A 17,439-nucleotide genomic window follows, 5' to 3' on the forward strand; every position below is an offset into this window, starting at 1 on the left:
AAAATGAAGGCCCTAGGGCTGTATTTATAGGCTTCGAGAGCTCTATTTTTGGATAAGAATGGTTGATTCACTCTTATGCTCAGTTATAACCACTTAACCATGTTCTTGGATGATATCTTATCAGTTGGAATAAATTCAGACGGTTAACGGTTAAAAAATGGCTCAAAATAGCCAAAAACAGATTTCGTGGACTGTGGACACCTATGGGTATCTCGTCCATGCTTTGGCCGAGACATCATTTGGTGTCTCGACCAAGCATCGGCCGAGACACCACTTGGTGTCTTGGCCAAACTTTGGCCTGAACTTGGTTTTACGTGTTCCGTCCGTTTTCGCCGTATCTTCATCGTCCGAACTCAGAATTATGTGGTTCAAGATGCGTCAGAAAGATAACGAAGAGATCCATAAGCTCCTATGGTTGAATCACATGTGAAGTAGATGGGACAGGAGGGGTGCTTTGTCTTTCGTAAGTGACGCAGAGCTCCCGGTCCATTTGTGTTTTCGTTATTCCGAAGTTCCGTTACTTTGCATGGTTCGCCGACTCACTTCATGCACTTGTCGTCATCAAATGAGCTTCTGTGACTCGAATAGCGACGTTCATTATCTTCTCTCTATCTCGAGCCATGTACGGGGACATATAGATAATTTTTAACGCCTACAGATACCCCCTCCAAAGTGTTTCAGTCTCTTTTTTTTATAGAGGAGCCTAAAATACCTTTGGATGTGATTGGTCTAACCTTCAGTCAGTGTAAGAGGACCTGTAGTTAGCTTTGACTCTTTACTCCTTCGATTTTTAGTCTATTCAATATGAATAGCTAAAATTCTTCTGGCGCTGTGTTTATCATCTGGTCGTCGTCGAAGTTTCGAATCGAACTTCGTAAGTTGGTTTTGGCTTGTGTCATTGAGTTGACTTTGAACTAATTATCTCTGTCGCAACACGTTGATCGGTGTTGACTCAGAGCTACGTGTTGACTAGCGTTGACTTTTCTTATAACGCGTTGACTGGCGTTGATCTAGGGCTACGTGTTGACTGGCATTGACCGGCGTTGACGTTAGGGTTTCGCATCGATCATCATTGACACAGTTTATACTTGTATGTTTGATGGAGTATACACAGTTTAAGCTCTTAAGGTATTGGAGCATGACGATTCCAAATGGTGAGACTGTAGGACTAACTATTAAAACTAATTAATCTGCATATATGGATCTTATCTTAAAATTATCAGATTCTTAAGTCACGGGACCAACTAATAGAGCTGGTACATCAATAACTCTCATATTTATAGGATTTTTGGCAAACCCTCAGCCCTCAACGGGTTTGATGAGCCTTTACCGACTACCGTTTGAGTCGGACTAGCATGCAGATTGTTTAAGTCCGTTTTGTATGTAACGTTGTGCTAAAAGAGTTAACTCTTTTAATGCTACGATATTGAATATGTAGACTTCGTCTATCTTACGGGAATAGACTACCCGGCGGCGTGTGTTAGACGTAGACTTAGGATTTTTGGCCAATCCTCAGCCATCAACGGATTTGACGTACCTTTACCGATGTGACGCCCCTGGGTTCACACAAGGCTGTAGTCTAAGATAAAACCAAGAATATCAAACCTGCAATGCACCACACCGTGCAATAACATGTTTCACCATCATAATTACTATCTCTCTAATAGAATCAATAACAGGTATAGGTACAAAAGTAAGTAAAAGATAATACAAGAATCAACTGATAAAATAATAGAGATCAAATTAATATTTCATCGGCTAACATACTAAAGTACAAATCAATGTCTGAAATAAATAAACTGGAGTTCTCAACAAGTCTCAAATATAAAATGTCTAAATAAGAAGAAATAAGGCACACAACCTTTACAACTTCTAGAAATAAAATCCTCAAATGTCTAAACAGAAGTCTACAGTGGAGCTCAAAAGAAAAATATAACTAAAACAGATAGCTGAAGCTAAAGTGCATCGCCATCAACCTGTGACTCTCCGGGTTCCTAGTTCGTTACCTGAAAGGGGAGGGACAACAAGCGTCAAAGCGCTAGCGAGCAACATTACAACCAACCCCAAGGGAAAGGGCTCGTCGTATACAGAAAATATAGTTAATATATATATATATATATTAGTACTTAGGAAATTACAACACGAGCATAGGTACGTCGAGCAAAATAATCCAAACAAGGAAACCCTCATGTATATACCTTGTATCTCAAATTGTAAATCCCTAAATACCAAACCCGAAATCTAATTCGGGAACAATAATAAAAGAAGACAAACCCATCTCAGAACTTAAATCTGGCGTCATGTCATAACTCACATAAGTGTCATGTCCAGCCTATGTAAGTATCAATGTCAATCTCAAGGTCTAAACTGATGTCCAACACATGGACTAAAACTAGATGTAGTGGATGTCCAACACATGGACTGCATATGAAAATTGTCCAATACATGGAATGAATGTGATAAATGTCCAACACAAGGACTACACATCATAATTGCCTAACACATGGACTAGATGAAAAATATGAACATATGCATATACCCTAATTTCTCACGTGTCTCGGTGTACAAACCTAAACTCGTGTCTGCATGTCATCTCACATGTAAAGATACATGTTAAATAATAATTTCTAATACCCATTATTCGAGGTAACTCCTCCTTCATATTAAAGCACGCAATAACAATAAACAAGTATAAACAGTTTCAGTTAAACTGAAACAACCCAAACAGATCCAAACCGAGGAAACTGGAAAATTCCTCATCAGTCGACTCATGAGTCGACTGGGATTGGTCGACTCATTGGTCGACCAGAACAAAACACAAAACTATAAATTTTCCCGTCAGTCGACTCATCAGTCGACTCATAAGTCGACTGAGCAGAAAATTCCCAGTTTTTCTGCATACGATGATTTATATGAAAAAATTAAATCTAAAGTTCTTCTTCATCATGTCCAACAAAATATTTCCGATTCTAACACATGTGTATCAACAGAAACGAAAGATTTGCATGTAATAACTTACATTAAAACCCTAAACATATTTATCCATGTTTTAAAACGTTTAAAAACAAAGAAATCACAAAGAAACACATGTTTAAAACTAACTTCAGATCTGGATCTACATTACAAAAACGTTGGTGAGTTTTTATTAAACTGAAAATGTAGATCTTGCAACTTCATAATATAAAGCATTTATCTTTATGCACAAAAATACGTTTTAGGCTCAAGAATTCAAAATAAATCTCAAAGAAAACTATACAAACAGTGGGTGAGGGCTGGACGAGATTTTACTCGCCTCTGGTATGCTAGAACAACTCCTGAATCCGAGAGAGGATGATTCCCTTTGCTGCACCTCTCCAAAACCCGCTGAAATCCTCCGAAAATCCCCCAAAAATCACCAAAAACGAACTAGGGTTTGAGGGGAAAGAGGGGCGAGGGTTTCTCTGGGATTCTGATGGGTTTGGAGTTGGTTTCGGGTAAAAGAAAATATATATAATACGGTTAAAACCTGAAAAAAAACTCACCCAAACCCGCAACTGAAAAATCTGGAAATCTACCCGTAAGTCAACTCATAGGTCGACTCATAAGTCGACTCATGAGTCGACTAAGCCGACGTTTTCCAGATTCGTGCATGTTTTGCTAATTTGTCAAAACCAATGCACAAAACTCTATAAAAATACACTCATACATATCTGATAACTTGTTATCAAGTATATCTATGACCTCAAGTTATTTACCATAATAGAATTATCTATCACCAATAATTCACATATACTTCTAACAAAAATACGGGGTTTTACATTCTTCCCCCCTTAAAAGAATTTCATCCTCAAAATTCAGAAATCATACTCTAGCAAATAATATTACTCTAGACAAGCATATAGCGATATTTATATTTAACAATCCAGGATGACTATATTCCCACTCAACCCTTAATCAAATGGAACTAGTACATCAGGTGAAAAATCCAAACAAGGAACCCCCATATATATACCATGTGTTCCAAAAGATTAAGAATTGAGCGGAAATATCCTTATTCTAGCATTAAATCTAAATATAATCACACAAATAATCATACACATAAATCAATCCACTTCCTCAATAAATGCAGGAAGTAGCGCTACATAGCATCTTCGCGCTCTCGAAAATCATCTTCGATGTCCACACTTAACCATCTAAAATGTACATACCCCCACTTAACCCCTAACTAAATGGAACAAGTACATCGATCGAAAAATCCAAACAAGGAACCCCTCATTTATATACCATATGTTCCGAGTACTTAGGAGATAAGTGGTAATACCCTCATTTTAGTGTTAAGTATAAACATCGCCATAATTGAATCTATAAGCCATATATAAGTCATACAAAAAGCTTTAATTTACCTGGTCAAACATGTGTGGATAGTCACAACGCATGTCCTCTTCTCGCTCCCAAGAAATATCCTCAACGCCTCTTCGGTTCCACTGAACTTTCACCAAAGGAATTACCTTGTTTCTAAGCCTTTTTTTCCTCTCTGACAAGTATACAAACCGGAATCTCAATAGTAGTCAAATCCTTCTGAAGCTCAATCTCTGGTGCATCCAACACTCTCTGTTGCTCCTCATCATGCAAGTGCTTCTTGAGCATAGAAACATGAAATACATTGTGTATACTAGACATCGATGCTGGAAGATCTAGTATGTATGACACAGCTCTAATGCGCTCCAAAATCCGGAAGGGTCCAATATACCTTGGTGCAAGCTTTCCCCGTCTCCCGAATCACTGGACGCCTTTCATAGACGATACCTCCAGCATAATCGAATCTCCAACCTGAAACTCCAAGAGTCTTCGTCTCTTATCTGCATAGCTCTTTTGTCGACTCTGAGCGGCTAAAATCCTCTTTCTAATCAATGCTACCTTCTCAGTAGTCTGTCTCACAAGCTCTGGCCTAAGCATTAAGCTATCCTCCGGCTCTGCCCAGCATATCGGTGATCTACAAGGTCTCCCGTACAATGCCTTATATGGAGCCACACCAATCGTCATTTGATAACTATTGTTATAAGCGAACTCTATCAGTGGAATATGCTCCTCCCAGCTACCTTGAAAGTCTATGACACAAGCCCGCAACATGTCTTCCAACACCTGATTCACCTTCTCCGTCTAATCATCTGTCTATGGGTGGAATACACTGCTGTAAGATAATCTGTTGCCGAACGAATCCTAGAGACTCCTCCAAAAATGCGAAGTGAACACTGAACCTCGATCTGACACAATCGTATCAGGAACTCCATGAAGTCAGACTATCTCCCGAATAAATATCCTCGCATACGCCTTAGTTGTATATGTAGTCTTTACTGGAATAAAATGCACTGACCTCGTCAACCGATCCACAATCACTCAAACTGAATCATTCCCCTTCTTCGACTTCGGCAACCCTACAATAAAGTCCATAGAAATATCCGCCTATTTCCACTCTAGAATGGGTAAAGGCTGAAGTGTTGCTGTTGATTTTTGATACCCTGCCTTCACCTGCTGACGGATAAAACACTTAGCTACATACTCTGTAATCTCTCTACGCATATCAATCCACCAGAAGTGTCTCTTTAAGTCCTTATACATCTTGGTGGTTCCTGGATGCACTGTATACCGAGTACGATGAGCTTCATCAAATAGCTCCCTCTTCAGCCTGGCACTGGATAGCATAACCAATCTATCCTTCATCTGTAGACCTCCATCTGCTCCAATGGTCCAATCAGCTTTAGGTTCTTTGGAAATCTCCTCCTTTCGGATTTGAATCCAAGAGTCTTCCAGTTGAGATCTGACAACTCTGACACTCCAAGATGGCTGCACTGACACAGCTCCCAAAAATGCACTGGTTCCACCAATCTCGGGTCTGAAATCAAACTGGCTAAGAGTAAGAAGATCTCTATACAATGAACACCTCAAAGCCGAAACCCGATGTCGACGCTTTCTGCTTAAAGCATTTGCTACGACGTTCGCCTTTCTCGGATGATACTGGATTGCGAACTCGTAATCCATGATAAACTCAATCCACCTCCTCTGTCTCTGGTTGAGTTCCTTCTGAGAGAAAAGATGCTTCAGACTCTGGTGGTCTGTGAACAGCTCAAACTGTACTCCATACAAGTAGTGTCTCCAAGACTTCACTGCAAATACCACTACTGCTAACTCCAAATCATGAGTGGGATAGTTCTGCTCATGTAACCTCAACTGCCGTGAGATATATACTACTACCCTCTGAGTCTGCATCAAGACGCCTCCTAAACCTGCCAATGATGCATTTGTGTAGACCATAAATATCCTGTCGCTGCTCGGAATAGTCAAAACTGGCGCTGAAGTCAACTTAGTCTTCAAGATATCAAAGGTCTTCTGGCACTCCACACTCCAAATGAACTGTACACCCTTCTTCATAAGACGTGTAAGTGGCATCGAAATCTTCGAGAAGTCCTGGATGAACTTCCTGTAATAGCCGGCTAAGCCCAAAAAGCTACGAACCTCTGTCACCGTCCTTGGCGGTTTTCAATCAAGAACTGCTGTAACCTTAGCCGGATCCACTGCTATACTCTCTCTACTGATGATGTGGCCGAGAAATCTAACTTCTGAAAGCCAAAATTCACACTTGCTAAACTTGTCATATAACTGATGCTTTTGCAGAGTCCTCAAAGCTAATCGTAGTTGCTGCTCGTGTTCTGCCTCCGATCTCGAATAAATGAGGATGTCATCGATAAAAACAATCATGAATTGATCCAAGAAGGGACGGAAAACCCGGTTCATCAAATGCATGAATACAGCGGGTGCATTGCTCAACCCAAATAGCATGACCATAAACTCGAATGATCCATATCGAGTAAGAAAAGCGGTCTTAGGAATATCCATCTCCCGAACCCATAACTGACAATAACCAGAACGAAGGTCAATCTTCGAGAAATACTACGCTCCCTATAACTGGTCGAACAAGTCATCAATCCTAGGTAATGGGTACCTATTCCGATTAGTGACCTTGTTCAACTCTCTATAATCAATGCACAATCTCATACTACCGTTCTTCTTCTTCACGAAGAGGACCGGTGCGCCCCATAGAGAATGACTCCGACGAATAAAACCCTGAGCTAACAACTCGTCCAACTGGGTCTGAAGCTCCCTCATCTCAGCTGGTGCCATGCGATAGGGTGCACGGGATATCGGGGTTGTGCCTAGCTGCAACTCAATACAGAACTCAACCTCTCTCACAGGAGGTAGTCCAGGCATGTCCTGAAAGACATCCTGATACTCTGAGACAACTCTAGTCTCTAATAAATCAATACCCTGATCACATCGCATCACCTCCTCGATGTACGCCAGAAATGACTCCGCAAAACAGTTACCCTGAGAGGTTGCCACAATCATCTCGGACCCATCGGACATCCGCAAATTGACTGTCTTCGCAAAGCAGTCAATACTAACATGGTAGGAAGACAACAAATCCATACCAAGGATAACATCGAACTCGGACATATGCAACACTATCAAATCAACAACGAACTTCGACTCATCTAAACTGATAGTACACCTCCTACAAACGCTCTTCATAAGCGATATCTCACCTAAAGGGGTGGAAACTGATAAAGGGGTGTCTAATGGCTGAGCTACGAGCTGGAGTCTAGACATAAAATCATACGAAATGAAGGAATGCGAAGCTCCCGAATCGAAGAGAATACGGGCGGGAAAAGAATTCACAAGGAACGTACCCTCCACCACTGCTCCGCTAGCTCTATGATCATGCGGTACTACCATATATACTCTGCATGTGGCTGACGTCTGCTCTGCTGCTAGTGCTGGAGAGTACGGAACTATCTGCCCCTGAGGAACCTCCTGAACTGCACGAATCTATCCTTCAGTCTTCTGAGCTGCTGGCGGTGCCTCTAGCCTCATGTGCTGACCCTGACCTCTGCTCTGAACTCTCTGCTGCTGTTTGTTCGGGCCTTGCCCTGCTGAGCTCCTACTGGTGCGTTGTGGCACTCCGATACCTTATGTCCGACCTTGTGATAGTTATAGCAAACTTCCTGATACTTGCGCTGCTGATGCGCTCTCTGATCCTGCTAGGGTCCCTTCTTATGAGGGCCCTGATGTTGCTGCTGAGGTCCCAAAAAGGTCTATTTTTCTTACCCTTGTCCCCATTCTGTCCTGCCTTAGTCTTCCCTTCCTTATCTTTCTGGAACATGGCAGTCTCAATCTCCTGTGAGGTGGCGGCCTCTGCTACCTCTCGAACTGAATAGAATTTCCTCGAGACGAGATATAGACGAAGATTAGCACGGAGCCCTGCTAGGAACATCTGAGCCTGTCGCTCTCCTGTCTGCCACATACCCGTGAAGAGCAGCAACTCCATAAATTTGCTCTCAAAATTTGCCACTGACATGTCCCCCTGAGTCAACCGGGACAACTCAAGATCCTTCCCAATCCGTGCTACAGAAGAAATATACTACCCGTCAAAGAAGTAGACAAAGTCCTCCCATGTGAGGGTCATCCGGTGCTCTAGAGTGAACTGGAGTCGATACCTCTGGTATGCTAGAACAACTCCTGAATCCGAGAGAGGATGATTCCCTTTGTTGCACCTCGCCAAAACCCGCTGAAATCCTCCGAAAATCCCCCAAAAATCACCAAAAACAAACTAGGGTTTGAGGGGAGAGAGGGGCTAGGGTTTCTCTGGGATTCTGATGGGTTTGGGGTTGGTTTCGGGTAAAAGAAAATATATATAATATGGTTAAAACCCGAAAAAAACTCACCCAAACTCACAACTGAAAAATCTGGAAATCTACCCGTAAGTCAACTCATAGGTCGACTCATAAGTCGACTCATGAGTCGACTAAGCCGACGTTTTCCAGATTCGTGCATGTTTTGCTAATTTACCAAAACCAATGCACAAAACTCTATAAAAATACACTCATACATATCTGATAACTTGTTATCAAGTATATCTATGACCTCAAGTCATTTACCACAATAGAATTATCTATCACCAATAATTCACATATACTTCTAACAAAAAACGGGGTTTTACAACCGACTACCATTTGAGTCGGGCTAGCATGTGAATTATTAAAACCCGTTTCATATGTGACGTTGTGCTAAGAGAGATAATTCTCTTAGACTTGATGCTATGATTTTTAATACATAGACTTTGTCTTTATCACGGGAATAAACTAACCGGTAACACGTGTTAGGCGTTGACTCATCCTTACTTAGGATTCAGGATAAAGGTCCCCAGACTTGTATTCTTGTGTCTTTTTCATTCGGTGAAAGACTAAATCGGCAACGCGTGTTAGGCATTGACTTATCCTTTCTTAGGATTCATGATAAAGGTCCCCAGACTTGTATTCTGGTGTTTTTTTCATTCGGTGAAAGACTAAATTGGTAACGCGTGTTAGGCGTTGACTTATCCTTTCTTAGGATTCATGATAAAATTCCACATACGTGTGAGGCGCGGATTTTGGTGTTATTAATAACGGCTTGCCATAATGTCGAATATGTAGGCTTTTTCTTTTTACGATCAAGAACTAAACGGCAATGCGTGTTAGGCGCTGACTTATCCCTACTTAGGTTTCGGGATAAAAGTCCCCAGACTTGTATTCTGGTGTCTTCTTCAATCGGTGAAAGACTAAACCGACAACGCGTGTTAGACGTAGGCTTATCTCTATTTAGGAGTCGAGATAAAGTTCCCCGCGCGTGTAAGGATTGGATTTTGGCGTTATTAATAATAGCTTGCCACAATATTATATGTGGGCTTTTGTTCTTTTTACGGCAAAAGACCAACCGACAACGCCTGTTAGGCGCTGACTTATCCCTACTTAGGCTTCGGGATAAAATTCCCCAGACTCTGATTTTGGTGTCTTCTTCAATCGGTGAAAGACTAAACCGGCAATGTGTGTTAGGCGTTAACTTATCCCTACTTAGGATTCGGGCTAAAATTCCCCGTACGTGTGAGGCACGGATTATGGTGTTATTAATAATAACATGCTATAATGTCGAATATGTGGGCTTTTGTTCTTTTTACGGTCAAGAACGAACCGGTAACGTGTGTTAGGCGCTGACTTATCCCTACTTAGGTTTCAGGATAAAAATCCCCAGACTCGGATTCTGGTGTCTTTTTCAATCGGTGAAAGACTAAACCAGCAATGCGTATTAGACGTTGACTTATCCCTATTTAGGAGTCGAGATAAAGTTCCCCGTGCATGTAAGGCACGGATTTTGGCGTTATTAATAACGGCCTACCACAATATCGAATATGTGGGCTTTTGTCCTTTTTACGGTAAAAGACCAACCGATAACGCGTGTTAGGCGCTGACTTATCCCTACTTAGGCTTCAGGATAAAAATCCTCAGACTCAGATTCTGGTGTCTTCTTCAATCGGTGAAAGACTAAACCGACAACGCATGTTAAGCGTTGACTTATTCCTACTTAGGATTCAGGATAAAATTCCCCGGGCGTGTGAGACACGGATTATGGTGTTATTAATAACAACCTACCACAATGTCGAATATGTGGGCTTTTGTTCTTTTTACGGTCAAGAATGAACCGGTAACGCGTGTTAGACGCTGACTTATCCCTACTTAGGTTTCGGGATAAAAGTCCCTAGACTCGGATTCTGATGTCTTTTTCAATCGGTAAAAGACTAAACCGACAACGCGTGTTAGGCGTTAATTTATCCCTATTTAGGAGTCGAGATAAAGTTCCCCGTGCGTGTAAGGCGCGGATTTCGACGTTGAAGGATGGTGTCTTCTCTTGGGGCAAAGACGAACCTGAAATAGGAGAGGAAGAATTTTATATTTTATCTCCCAAAATCGAAGAGGAAGAATTTTATATTCTATCTCCAGTTATAAAGGAGACTCGAAGTGGGATCTCCACCTCGAGAATCTGAAGAGTGAAACTAAGAGTGGGATCTCCACTTCGAGAATCGAAAAGATTCGGATAATCCTAATTGTCAGAAGGTTTGATTACCAAACTAAAGGTAAATTTCTCATTATCGAGAGTGAATTGTGGTTTTGGTCCTAACTGTAGGAATGTTTGACCAAGCGGGAGTTTGAGGTGACCCTAACTGTAGGAAGGTTTGATCACTCGATTTAAAAGTGAACCTCTCGTTCATGGAAGGAATCGAGAGGAGATTTTGGCTTTGGTTGTGGTCCTAACTATAGGAAGGTTTGCCAAATGAAAAGTGAGAGTGTGAGTACAAATTATAATGAGAGTGTTGATTCGTACAAATCACTTGAAGAGAGTCCCTGGTGTTAAGCGACAAATACTTAACACGAAGAGGTTTGACAATTATTAATGATCAGGAAACTAAAATTCCGAGTACTATGTCCGGACTCTAACAATGGGAGTGTTGAGTGCACAGACACAGTGTGAGTTTGAATGGATTAAACCAGAAAGAATTTTAGTGGACCCACTGTCAATTAATTTGATCAGTGAGGGGCTTTGTGGTGGAGAACTATAAATTCGTCAACACCAGTGGGAGTTTTTTTTATGAGGAAAGATTAATCCAACGATGTGATCAACTCTCATCTCAGCAAAAGAGTGCTCAGAAGCTGGTGGAATTGCTCGCAGCATTTAGAATCCAAGTGGGAGTTTCTTATTCATCCTATTTTTGTAGCGATCGGGTTATCCCTAAGAACACAACATATAGCATTCTTTCGGGAACTTCCCGTTACATCCACCCCCAGCTTTCTTTGTGAAACCGGGTCTAACATTATACTCAGCTAAATGATCGGGTTATCCTTAAGAATATCACTTACGATATTCTTCCAGGAACTTCCCGTTAAAATTAGGAAACAGTTTAGACTCGTATACCTGTTTGAGTATTGAGAAGCAGTTTATACTCGTATATTCTTCGGAGTGTCGGAAGGAGCAGTTTATACTCTTATACTTATCGGAGTCTTCATTCGGCTTAATTTAGCGTTATGACGCTAGCTTCAACCAGGGTTTGGATGCTATTCTTGAAAGCGAAGCAAGCCTTGGTGGGATGAATGATCCTCATGTGGTACGCACAGTACTTTGGATCCGTAGTATTATCAGTTTCCTCCTGATTTGCGATAAGTGGTAGCTTGATCTTGTTGTTCTCAGGGAGGGATTCGAAAATAGCTGGAACGTCTTCGTTCTTGACGGAGTATTCTTTTTGGAGTCTCAGACTTGAAGTCTTTTGCTATCTTCGGGATTACTGTTGTGACGTCAGATTAGCATCAACAGCAGCTACAGGGGCCTTCCCTTTACCACGGGAGACGAAGCTTGAATTTGGAGGGTTAGCCGTCAGTTAGCTTCTCTCGGCTTTCTTCCTTCTGAGGAAGGCATGCTCTCAGCGTACTTTCAACTCTTTTCAGGTATTGGACGACGCTACTCCCATAACTTTCAACACGTCCAAAGAGGTTGTTATGGCATGTTTGGAGGATGAAGTCCTCTGTGATCAGATCTCGACAGTTCATCGTCTTATTTCGGAAGCGCTTGACGAAGTCGTCGACCGTCTCGTCGTCTTCCTATTTCTCATCGAAGAGTGTCCTGATTGACACCTCGGCATCATCATCAAAGAAGTGAATGAGGAATAGGTTCTCCAGGTCATCCCAGCTGTTGATGCTTCCAGGCATGAGACGGTGGTACCAATCAAAGGCGGGCCCGCGAAGGATGCCAACGAATGACTGAACCATCAATGCTTCATTGTCGGAGATCACACCCAAGTAGGACTTGAAGTAGATCAGATGTTGAGTGGGCGAGCCCTTCCCATCGAATGGTGTGAAGTTGATCAGGTTGAACTTCGTCGGGTATGGGATCGACTCCCACTCTCTCGGGTAGGGACACAGAATGTCGTTCTTCTTCACCTCTCGGGCAGACATCAGAGCGTTGATTTTGCTCTCTAGGTCTTTCATCTTTTCATCCGCGTTCATATCCTTCCTTGGTCGATTTTGAGGAGGAACAATAGGGCCACCCCCAGTGTTGTCATCATTGGGGGGACCATCCCCGACGTTGTTATTCTCAGTGGGGACACCCTAGTGTTTTGGTCAATGGGAGGGTCATCAGCATTGATGTATTCATCCATGTCTGAATCGCTAGTTGCTTGGCTAACATTATTGCGACGGCTGGATTCACCAAGTTGATTGGACAGAGCCCAAATCTGTTGGTCATGCTCTTCCTTCGTCTGCTGCATAGTCATTTCTATTTTAATTTTGAATGCTTATTTCTGCTTGGCTAGAGCATCCTTAACCATTTTGGCTACTTCCTCGGTGTTAATCATAAACACCTCGTGGGATTGTCCTGGATTGGATACCGTTTTGTCAGAAGCGACTATAGAATTGGCATCTGATGCTTCGTCATCCGAGGATAATCTCCTCTGCATTCTTTAATAATCCTTACGTCTAGTAATCCCTGCGCGTAGTGGAGTTAGATAATGCGATACGAGGGGGTCAGAACTAGAAGGTCGAGCCGACGTTCCTTTATCAGCCATGTTAATTATGACTTCTGGAAGTTCGTCACCTTGAACGGCCGATCGTTTCTTACGAAAATGCTTTGGCTTGGACTTAGTCGTTCCGTTAAAGATCCTCTCAAATACCGAGACCCTCTGCGGAGCGGTCTTAGGGAAGCTACATGCTGATAACACCGTCCTGATTATCTTGGTATGCGGACAATGAAAGTCTATCTCTCGGGAATCTCTCTTTCGAGGTCTATTCGTACCCCCAGCCCGATAGTACAACTCATCAGCATGATGACCGGAGAAATCTATCGTATGTTAGCACGAATTCTCAGGTATAACGTCATCGTCTGATGAACATGTTTCCTTCTGAGGGTTCATCGCCTTGTTGGCACTCTCAAGAGTCGCACGTTTTGAGCTATGCCTTCATGAGCGTAGGATCTCAACGGACTCTTGAACTTTGACACGTAGTCCGAGGCGGTCAGTTATAGGAGTTTTCTCTTTATGAGAAGGCTCAGACTTGTTGTAAGGGTCAGTACGACCTCCAGCTCGATGAGTTGCTCGGGGTTCATTCACCATGCCCAGGAGTTCTTTGACCAGAAATCTGTCTCGATCTTCATATAGAGGACCCAGACGATCCTTCAATGGAATTCTGGATTTGGAGAGATCCACGTTGTTGTAGGGCTTCACTGGAGGTGCGGGAGTAATAGGAGCGTGATCTAAAATTGGCAAAGGCTGGGGAGCAGCCTCGGATCTGGAATCAAGCGAGAGACACGACTGGTGTCTCTTGTCGGGTAGAGGCGCTGTTTTGGCCTTCAACACCTAAACCTGCTTAGATTTTGGTGGTTTCTTGACCACATCTTTCTGCTGCAATTTTTGTGCTTCTTGTGCGAGAATCCGTACATGCGTAAGTAGTGCGCGACGTTTCTGGATACGCTCCTCGAGGGTAAAACGGGTTCGTTTGACACAAACTCATTTGTTAGTTGACGGTTTGGAGGAGGACTCTGATACTTGTTGTGGTGACGGCTTAGCCACTTGGCGCTTTCTGAACTCTAGATCCGCTTGGTAGCGTAGTCTGTCCACTTGCTCTTTAGCCTTAGCGAACTGACGAGCAAGACGTTGACAACGCCTTTGACGAGCCCTCTTCGACAAATTTGGCACGCCTTCAACAGTCAACTCCTTAATGGAGGCGGTGTCCGGATCTGTGGCTTTGGCTTCATCAAACACCGTCGGGTCATCGCGAGGTGCAACTGCAGCAGCGACGGCGGAGAGATCATCTTCTTAGGTCTTCATATCTGAAGACCAGCGGATTTTCCTGGAGGAGGAGGTCTTTCTGCGCTTGCGAGGAGAGGTGAATCTGGAGGAGGAGGAGGAGGAGATGTACTCCTCAAACTTCTGCTGGTCGAATTCGTATTCGATCTCTTCATTCACCGGGATCTTGATCGTTGGCTACAGCACGACAGCCTTGGTAGTTAGAGTGTTGGCTCCCACTGTGGTCTCCAGCTCGTTTGGGGAGAAAGTTGATGTCTTCCTTGATGTATTTATTACAACTTCAGTCGTTACAATAAAAACAAAAAAAGATAGTCTTTTTATAAGACTCTTACACAATGAAAATAATAAAAAAATACAACTCTCGTCAAAACAAACGCAACGGACATTTATCCTCCGCTGCTTGCGTAGGATCTTGGCCTGTGACGGGGATGTTGATATCCGTAGACTACCAAACGATCAGTTCAGATCCGGAGTTCGCCAACGCTCGAGAATTCCAGATCTTAAAAAATGAAGGTCCTGGGGCTATATTTATAGGCTTCAGGAGCTCTGTTTTCAGATAAGAATGGTTGATTCACTCTTATCCTCAGTTATAATCACTTAACCACGTTCTTAGATGATATCTTATCAGTTGGAACAAATCCAGACGGTTAACGGTCGAAAAACGGCTCAAAACAGGCAAAAACATATTTCAAGGACTGCGGACACCCGTGGGTGTCTCGGCCATGCTTTGGCCGAGACACCATTTGGTGTCTTGGCCAAGCATCGGCCGAGACACCACTTGTGTCTTGGCCAAACTTTGGCCTGAACTTGGTTTTACGTGTTCCGTCCGTTTCCGTCGTATCTTCATCGTCCGAACTCATAATTATGTGGTTCAAGATGCGTCGGAAAGCTAACGAGGAGATCCATAAGCTTCCATGGTTGAATCACATGTGAAGTAGACGGGACACAAGGGGTGCTTCGTCTTTCGTAAGTGACGCGGAGCTTCCGGTCCATTCGTGTTTCCGTTATTCCGAAGTTCCGTTGCTTCGCATGGTTCGTCAACTCACTTCATGTGCTTGTCGTCGTCAAATGAGTTTCTGTGACTCGGATAGCGATGTTCATCATCTTCTCTTTGTCTCGAGCCACGTGCGGGGACCTATAGACAATTTTTGACGCCTACAATTAGCATTTTCTTTCTTTCTTTATTTTTTTTTGGCTATTTAAAAGATACAATGTCACCAATCGGCTCTGGTACCAATTATTGAGCATTGGTTGGTGCCGAGAACCTACTCCCTCTAACTAGGACATACAATCTACTCCGCAAGAGGGAAACACGAGAAAATCAAATTCGAACGGATAGAAAACACAAGGATCAGCAGAAAAGTAACCTTTGTTAACTAACATGCACGCATGCTACAGGTATAGAAAGCAATATATTCCTTTAACATCCATACTCCGGGTCCATCCCTTAGGCCTCAATGACATCAACTTAGTATTCCTGGAGTTCAAGGGCTTCGCAGGTCAATAGGGGAGGGTGATATGGAGTTTCCTATTTTGGAGAAAATATAAAGATGTAATACATTATCTATTATAACTAAACTATATATCACCGGATTACAGAAAATTGCTTCCAATTTAGTATGAAATTTCGCATAGTCATGCTGTACAAAAGCTATCTAAGGCTTTTCCTTTAAAGTACCTTTGATTTTTTTCCTTTAAGTACCTTTGATAACAAATATGTAATCAAGATTATTAATCATACCCTATTATTCGATCACTATATATTGCCAAAAATAATAATATCACAAGAGTATTTATTTGTAGAATTTACTCTGAATGAATCTCTTGTACTCCTAAATTTCAGCTAGGTATGGCAAGTGCTCTGGAAACACTTTGTGGTCAAGCGTATGGAGCAAAACAACATCATATGCTAGGAATTTACCTGCAGAGGTCATGGATAGTCTTGATAATTTGCACCATCCTTCTCCTCCCTCTCTTCATCTTCACAGCTCCAATCCTTCGTCTTCTCGGCCAAGAACAATCAATTGCATCAATGGCAGGAACCTTCTCATTGTGGTTCATCCCCGTTATCTTTTCCCTTGTCTTCTCCTTCACCTTTCAGATGTATCTCCAATCCCAGAGCAAGAACCGAATCATTTCGTATTTAGCTGCACTATCGCTCATTCTCCACATTTCTTTGTCTTGGATAACTGTAACAAAGCTGCATATGGGAGTTTCTGGGGCAATGGGCTCAATGGTATTGGCAATGTGGATACCAACATTTGGTCAGTTTGCGTTTTTATTGTGTGGGGGATGCCCGGATACTTGGACGGGGTTTTCGTGGATTGCTTTCAAAGATTTATGGCCTGTTATTAGGCTCTCATTGTCATCAGGTGCAATGGTTTGGTAAGGGATCTTTCATTTTCTTCTTGCTTTTAGCCATGTTTTTTCTCTGAGAATTTTGCATTAAGATCTCCTTGAGACTTTTTTTTCCCTTCATGTTCTACAGTTTGGAAGTATGGTACAACACTATATTGGTTTTGCTAACAGGGCATATGCAAAATGCTGAGACGGAGATTGATGCTCTCTCTATCTGGTAGATGGAACTTTTTGTTATTTTATCATTCTTGTCTAATTTACAGTTTCTCCAGTAATATTTTTGATGCACTGATGTTTTGCTTATTGCACAGCCTCAACATCAATGGATGGGAAATGATGATATCTCTTGGTTTCTTGGCAGCAGCAGGGTATTATGATCTTTTGAT

At 42.4% G+C, this 17,439-nt stretch overlaps 1 protein-coding gene across 1 annotated transcript in view; it reads left to right on the top strand.

The window, feature by feature from the left end:
* Window positions 1–17,439, top strand: part of LOC109827626 (protein DETOXIFICATION 21-like) — a 60,652-nt gene that overhangs the window by 40,938 nt on the left and 2,275 nt on the right. Inside the window, exons 3-5 of the mRNA XM_020394641.1 lie at window positions 16,539–17,080; window positions 17,184–17,270; window positions 17,365–17,421. Coding sequence (XP_020250230.1) covers window positions 16,539–17,080; window positions 17,184–17,270; window positions 17,365–17,421 — 686 coding nt within the window. The remainder of the gene's footprint in view (window positions 1–16,538; window positions 17,081–17,183; window positions 17,271–17,364; window positions 17,422–17,439) is intronic.

This window comes from Asparagus officinalis, unplaced genomic scaffold, assembly GCF_001876935.1.
Source record: "Asparagus officinalis unplaced genomic scaffold, Aspof.V1 AsparagusV1_Un326, whole genome shotgun sequence".
In the NCBI taxonomy this organism is placed as follows: Eukaryota; Viridiplantae; Streptophyta; class Magnoliopsida; order Asparagales; family Asparagaceae; genus Asparagus; species Asparagus officinalis.